Source organism: Aulostomus chinensis, chromosome 6 (assembly GCF_037954235.1).
Source record: "Aulostomus chinensis isolate RoL2024-O1b breed Wild chromosome 6, RoL_Achi_v1.0, whole genome shotgun sequence".
Lineage (NCBI taxonomy): Eukaryota > Metazoa > Chordata > Actinopteri > Syngnathiformes > Aulostomidae > Aulostomus > Aulostomus chinensis.
Genome location: NC_141325.1, coordinates 4,989,624 through 4,997,266, shown reverse-complemented (window position 1 = coordinate 4,997,266; position 7,643 = coordinate 4,989,624). Strand labels below are relative to the sequence as shown.

General features: G+C 40.4%; 1 protein-coding gene across 1 annotated transcript; it reads left to right on the top strand.

Annotated features, from left to right (window-relative positions):
- The first annotated feature begins 4,494 nt into the window (after nt 1-4,494).
- cox7c (cytochrome c oxidase subunit 7C) lies at nt 4,495-6,675 on the top strand. The gene is made up of 3 exons (XM_086205273.1): nt 4,495-4,676; nt 6,101-6,248; nt 6,578-6,675. The coding sequence occupies exons 1-2, from the start codon at nt 4,602-4,604 to the stop codon at nt 6,215-6,217; spliced, it is 192 nt and encodes a 63-aa protein (XP_086061399.1). The 5' UTR covers nt 4,495-4,601; the 3' UTR covers nt 6,218-6,248; nt 6,578-6,675.
- The last annotated feature ends 968 nt before the right edge of the window (nt 6,676-7,643 follow it).

The following is a 7,643-nucleotide window of genomic DNA, read 5'->3' as shown; positions in this document are numbered from 1 at the left end:
GACAAAAAGTATTAGTTTCAGGAATAAAATAAACTGAGCTTGTTTTTTTCCCCCATCCATATCAGTCTTTACGCATTTTAAAAATAAAGTAAAGTAGAGAAGATTAATTTTCAGTAATGAAGTCATGGAAAGGGTCAAAATTGTGTGAATTGAACTCACTGGCTCCAGAAACCTCATACGCTGTGAGGGAGACTGTTTCTAAGAGTCAGTCAAAATAACACCCATCCTTGAAAAGTGTGTTTTGTTTTTTTTTTGTTTTTTTCACAAGTGGGAGAGTGAAAGGCAGATAATATCACTGCCTTGTGTTTTTGTCTTTAAAGGCCGTTTAACAGGAGATGAACAGATGACTTTCCAAGCAGGCTGCTGGTAGATGGATCCAAAGAGCACAGATGGAAGTCAGTACCTGCGATAGATCCCTTGGTGGCAGAAGGCTTGCATTTAGCAATATTCAAAACAGGGAACTAAAAAGGCACATATGTATAATGACAGGTAAAGTAGCTACAGAGAAAGCAGCACACAAAGACAGTGCAGAATCATGCATTTTTAATGTGGACTTTGCTGAGCCAGATAGTGCAGTGAGCAGCAGAGAGCATACAGGTTTGTAAGGTTACAACTAACCAATCCCAAGCAAACTGCTCTTATAAAAATATGAGGAATAGGAATCTGTGATCCAGGCTAAATGCAGCAGTTTCTCCAAGAAGCCCGGAAAGATGAAGAACTGTGTAAAGTTAGTTGGCTTATCGGTGTCACTTCACCATCGAGTACAGTAGCTTTTCTAGGTTCTGATCTCTTATCTCTTAATATAACCTGCTCTGAATCATGTTTGGTTTTGTAGTCCAGATTTAGTTACCATGGCGATGCAGCTGAAAAGACAACCGTTTGGACACTGAAAAGCACTCTTCCATCGGGTACACACTGGACCAACCTCCACCCTTTAGGCTACTATCCTCTCCACTTAGATCTTGAATTTCCTTAATTTTAAGTGTTTAAATCAGTGACATATTTATGAATTTGTGTAGCGCGTCGGTGCTTTAAATCCTTTTAATTGTAAATGGACTCATGGACTCAGTTTTATATTAGGCTTTTCTACCTTAGCGGTACTCAAAGTGCTTTACAGTGTCGTCTCATTCACCAGTCACACACACACTCACACACTGATGGTGAAGGCTACCATGCAGGGCGCCAACCTACTCATCAGGAGCAATTATGGGTCCAGTAGCTTGCTCAAGGACACTTCGACATGGTCACCGGGGTCGAGGAATCAAACCAGCGACCGGTCTACCCCTGAGCCATGCCGGCCAATTGTATGTCTTTTTCTTTACTTCTCTCTAAAATACTCTGAAAGTTAGGCTTCAAACCTGAAATTCATAGCTTATAAATCTTGTTTAAGATCCATGGTTTTGTGTAACGGATACATTTAGGTTTGAAGTCTATTGACCATTATATGACTACTATTGAGGTCTAGGCTGTAGTTAGTGTCTGAGTGTGAAACATGGCGGTTCACGTCACAGTAGAAAACGGAGGGAGATCCACATCCTGCCGGGAGAAAAAGTGTGCCATAAGCTGGAAACACTGAAAGTGCTCAATCTGGACTGAGATGATCTACTGCTGACACTGAGAGTGGAACTGATCTCACAAGCGTCTCAAACAGTCAGTAAGACAATAAAATCAAGACAACATTTAGCTGTTTTAAATCTCACAGTGTACAATGGTTTTATAACCCCCACCCCCCCCCCCCCCCCCCAAAAAAAAACAACAAAAAAACAAACAAACCTGAGTCTCCAAATAATGTAAATGGAACTTGGACGTTTTCCCAAGGTTGGCTTCAAAGAAATGAGCAAACTCCAAGGATTTTATTTAGAGAACTAAGACTAAGTTGACCAATGAGTCATATATTTTCCAGCTCATTTATGACAGAGTAATCCTCTCTTCTTTCTCATACATTTGTCACAGCCTTCATACAGTTATTTCAGGCCAACAGATAGGGTAAAGATTTAAAAAGAAATGTTTATTATTTGATTCTATCTAAATAGACTGTTGTCTTTACCGAAGAACTTGTCAAAAGAAACGGTTCTCATTAGATCCCAGTTAGTCCCAACTGAAAAGATTGCTTAAAATTTGAGTTTGAATTCATATTTTAAAAATTGTCTTGTCTACACTGTGTCACTCTCTGAATCGTTTGTTAATTTGAAATAGGAAAGGAAAAAAATGGTAAAACTGCATAACGGAACATGTTTAACCTGATAAAGTTGATTTACTTAAAGTGACAGAGTGGCGCTCAGCGCTGCCTCGTTGACAGACAGACAGACAGACAGACAGACAGACTACTTTATTAATCCCTTTTGGACGTTCCGCCAGGGAAATTGCACTCTCCTCAACATTCATTCACAGCACTGTTACCATAGAATAGACATAAATGAAACCTTAGCGAAAAATAGCAAAGAAAACAAAGACTATATATATATATATATATATATATATATGCATATATATATATATATGCATATATACATGTGCGTGTGCCTGTGTGTACCTGGATGGTCATGTATATGTGCATAGTGACAGGAATAATCACAATATTAATTGTTCTTAATTGTTATTATCACAATAATAATGATGATGATATAATATAATAATGACGATGATGATGATGATGATGATGATATAATATAATAAAAAATATAACAATAGTCTCTTATATTGCACGAGTGTCCGGTTGTTATCGGGACAGGTTATTGGTGCTCAGCCCTCTCCTACAGTCCTTCTGTTGGCCCTCCCTCCCTCCAGTGAGGAGTTTAACAGTTTAATGGCTCGGGGGATGAAGGAGTTCTTCAGTCTGTTGGTCCTGCACTTGGGGAGGAGCAGCCTCTGGCTGAACAGGCTTCTCTGGCTGGTGGTGACAGTGTGCAGAGGGTGGCTGACATTGTCCAGGATGTCCAGCAGTTTGTCCAAAGTTCTCCTCTCTGCAACTGTTGCCAGAGGGTCCAGCTTCATCCCAACCACTGAGCTGGCCCGCCTGATCAGCTTCTCCAGCCTGGAGAGGTCTGCCTTTGTCAACCCCCCCCCCCCCCCCCCCCCCCCCCCAGCGCACCACAGCGTAGGACTGGACGCTGAAGACCACAGATTGATAATGCTAATAAATATCACCGTCCTCTTTTCTAGGTAAAAAAAAACAAACATTTTATTTCACACATTGGCTATTTTTGTATAAAACAAACTCCCACGATGTCTATGTTTACGTCTCTTTCCGTTTGCATGCTTCAGCACATCTTGATGTCTCTCTCCTTGGGGGTTGAATACCAACAGAGTAAAACTAGCCTGAGCATAGAAATACATTTTTGACCTTTGAAGGTCTTCTCATTAAATCCTTCGAGCTTTCAAATCATCATTGACGTAACAGCGAAGAAACCTCAGTGCTCACTGCATCGACAGAGATGAGGTCAAAATCATCGATCAGGTGTTGGACGATTCCTGGACGGATCGAGAAGGTCATTCCGTGATCACCACCCGTTATCATGTGACCTGTGAACCGTGACTCGTTGATGACACCTCAAACAGTTTCCTTTGTTGCAGAAGGTGCGCTTGAAGGTGCTAGAACGTATTTTGTTTACCATTAACACAAATTGTTGCAACATGCTTGCGAGACAAATGATATGCTAAACTACCAATTAAGCATGTAGATGTGGATTTAATGTGAGTGGGGGAGTGAAAACCTGCTGCATATGAAGCACAGGTGACTGTTTATCATTCTCTTCCTCTTGTTTTATGAGTGTAACATCCTGTGTGGTAGCATCCTAATTTTTAATTTGATTGCACACTGCTAGATGTTATTGTATTTTATGATAAGCCTTTGCCTTGAAGAAAAAAATGGGAACTTCATGATTTGCATGCGAGAACCACTGCTCTGTCCCGTACTGGACTTTTTCTTATGATTAGAATCTGAAAAATCCCATGAGAGATGAACCTGATCTCTGCATAATTATCTGTACATAAATATGAAAAAAAAAAATCATGAAATGTTTAGAAATGTATATACACAAAATGCTCAAGAGTTGGCCATGACAGAAGAATAATTTTGTTTTGTAAATTTTATTTGGATATGTTATGGATATGTATCCTCCAGCAGATCCTGGGAACAACACCTGAAACCTCAGTCCAGAACAGCGCAGTTCTGGACAACAGAAACAGCAGCTAGGATACCAATCTAAAGCTAACAAACAGCTAAGATGCTGGGTAGAACCCAGAGCAAGAGGATGACACAGAACCACCCCGCAAGGGTGAGAGGGTCATTTTATAGATATATGCTGTAAGTCTATCTCGAAAGATATTTAGCTGTTCTTCCTTTTCTAAACACAAATGCAATCAAATACACTAAATACAAGAATAACATGACTAACCCAAAGAAAGATTCATAAAAGACCAGCTTAGAAGGGGGACAAAGGCAATACGCAGCTGTAGTTGCGTTATAATTATTTGAACCACATCTCCCACAGCCCCTTACTTTATTTCCCATCATCCTTTGCTCTATCTCCCAACCACTTCTCGAGATCAAGAAGGTCGCACTGCATTTCTCTACTGAAGTGAAGAACTAAGGCAGCAACATGCTGGGACAAGCTGTTCGGCGGTTCACGACCTCCGCGGTTCGTTCTTCACACTACGCTGAAGGACCAGGAAAGGTGAGACAAAGGATTGTTGTCGTTTGAAAGTCGGGTCTTGTCAAGCGGCCTGGTCTCTATTTTTAGCCTGTAAGCTAACGTAACTTGGAGGTCATGTCAGTTTCTCCAAAGTAGCACGGTTGCAATGCAAAAAATAAAGTGAGACGTTCGTGTTAATATGTCTGTTTCTCTCAAGTTTACGCTTGTTAACAGACGAGGATATGTGTTGTAGGTAAACGTTGCGTCGTCAGTGGCTTCCTGTGGTTAGCTTGTGTTAGCTTGTGGCTCCGGTTAGCTAAGTCACTGTTCAAATGACCTCGTTTGTTAAAAAGTTTTACAAATTTAAACAAATTCTAAACCGACGTCGAGCCTGAAAGTGTAGGTAATAGTTCTATGTGATGGTGATACCTTTGCTAGCTTATAAAGATGCTAATGGTTGCTGTCATTGTTAAATGCTAAAGCTAGCTCTTCTCTAGCACAGCGACCTGATGACTTGGTGTCTCAGTTGTGACGTCGGTTACGCCGCGAACTGTTGTGGAAATTGTCTCTGAAATTTTCCGGGTAATGGCTGTGGACCTCAACGCTCGTTCCTGCTGGTTGGGGTCTGAATGTTTCAGGATGTTGCCTCCTCAGCACGATGAGGTGGAAACATGAAGCGTTACGCACTTGTCACTGGTGCTAAATGACTGCTTATTATAAAATTACGTTAACCTTACGTTAAGTTGTATTATTTTTCTCCTTGTGGAACTTTATTTTAAAGATGAGTATGTCATTTTGGAATCAGTTTTTCTTGTCTCCTATTTGTGTAATGCCAGTCATTTAGTTTGGATTATTACTAAGTTACTTGCGCTAAGAAATGCTTTTTAAAAAACGAATGCAAATGTTGTTTTGTTCTGTTTAGGTTAGCTTCTCTAGCTGTATGCACTGTTAAAAGAATTTGTGCACACTCACTGGCTAAACCTCAACATTAAAGAGACTCGGGATTTTGGAGTTAATTTGCAGTGAAATGTTTCATCGATAAGCTCTTTTTTTGTGAAGGGGGGGGGGGGGGGGATCGAGTTACAGGCCACAAACTTTATCAGCAGGGCCCAAATCTTACCTGCCATGAGATTTGATTTACCAGATGTACAAAAAAATCACAAATACTTAACAGACCTCATAATAAAGAATTAGCAAAAGTTTTATAACTATGTAAATCGCTTTTAATGTTCGTTCGTTCTTTTTTTTTTGAGGTAAAGTGCCCTTTTAACTGTGTAGAGTCCCAGTTAATTTTTCATAATTTTCTCATGGCGCAAAGTGACACTTTGCATGGACGTTTGTTTGATGTGAGTGAAATGCATTAAAAAGAGGCAGAAACAGCGGTTCGTTTGAGCTTTGACCCTTCAAATGATAAAGTCAGGATACCCTTGTTCTCGCTGATTCCAAATCTTCCTTTATTTTTACAGAACATTCCATTTTCTGTGGAGAACAAGTGGCGTCTGCTTGGCACAATGGTGTTGTTCTTCGGCAGCGGCTTCGCATTCCCCTTCATCGTCGTCAGACATCAGCTCCTGAAGAGTTGAAATGGCCGAGTGCTGCTGCCCAGCCTCTGAGGTAGTTTTAACGGTGGCTGCCGTGCTTCTCTGCATTAGTTAAAATGTCAGCACGGCCTCAGACAAGGACGGCCCTTCGCTCAGCAGCAGATCTTAAATAATTAACCAACAAGTCTTTGAGTGACAGTAACAAATGTGATTCTGGTTTATATTTTATGTATGTTGTCCAGAAAAGCCACCACCTTTGCTGGCGAATTTGACTGTTAATCACAAACATTGATGTTCATCTGATGAGAGCAAGTCAGAGTTGTTGTCAGCTTCATCTTCTGCAGCAATGTTTCCTAAGAAATTAATTTGCTGTCATCACATCACCATTTCTTGTTCTTGCAGGTCATCAGCTGGGGAATATTTATCCGTCAGAGTTCTTTCAGTGCAGAACATTGGGAATCTCTTAATTATCTATGTAAATAAAATTTCCTCAAACATGACCATGTGTATTGGTTTTTCATTAAAAGAGCAGAATGTTTTCCAGCCGCGCACACATTATGCAAATGATTTCAAAATGGACTGTTAATATTTTTGGTCATAATAAAATAAAGCTGGTCAGCGTCTCATTTGAAATGCTTATTGTAGGTAATTATAGTCAGAGATAGCGGACTGCACTTAAAAGAACCCTAGACTGTGACAGTAAATCCAGAAAAATACAGATACTGCATAAGTGCGTGCAACGCGTACGTCTCAGCTGCAGACAATGATTTCACAACTCCTGTGTTCGGTGTGATTTGACTTCTGTATCTACAAAAAAACACCCAAATTCTACAGATTTATAAAAGCTGCTTGTCAAAAAATAGCTACAATTTAAGATACCAAGCGACCCTGAAAACATAATGTTCATATGTATTTGACCTTTGAAGAGTTAAACTCTGTAAAGTAAATTAAGTAGAAACATTGAAAATTGATGTGAAAGGTCTGAGAGGAATCCCATCTTGCTATTCTGATGAATGTTCTCTCGCTTTCAGCACTTCAGCTGAACTCCACTGAACAATTTATTTCTGTTCAATTAACCCCATGCTTGTGGCTATAATTATCTAAGGGCAATTTTATTTTATTATTTTTTTAAAGGGGAGGTATTGTTCACCAGCTGGTCAAGTAAAGTCAAGCGATTTCTCCAGCGCTTCAGGTCCGATGTACCCTCAGGGTTGAATAGAGAGAAGCTAGCTGGCTTTGATACTTGCTTGAGCTTATAGAACAAAAACCTAAGGATGGCTGGAGATGCAGAGAGGCACAGTAAGAATGAGGAACAACCCGGCGTATAACCTCCACCCTGACTGGAGTCAGCAGCTTGTAAAGCTGTCAGGTTGTTATGTGTTCTCTTGCATTTACAATCATGTTCTGCTGTGTGGGCCTGCAGCACGGCAGAGCGTGCAGGTCCCAGCTCTTGCTTGGTGGTGATAAA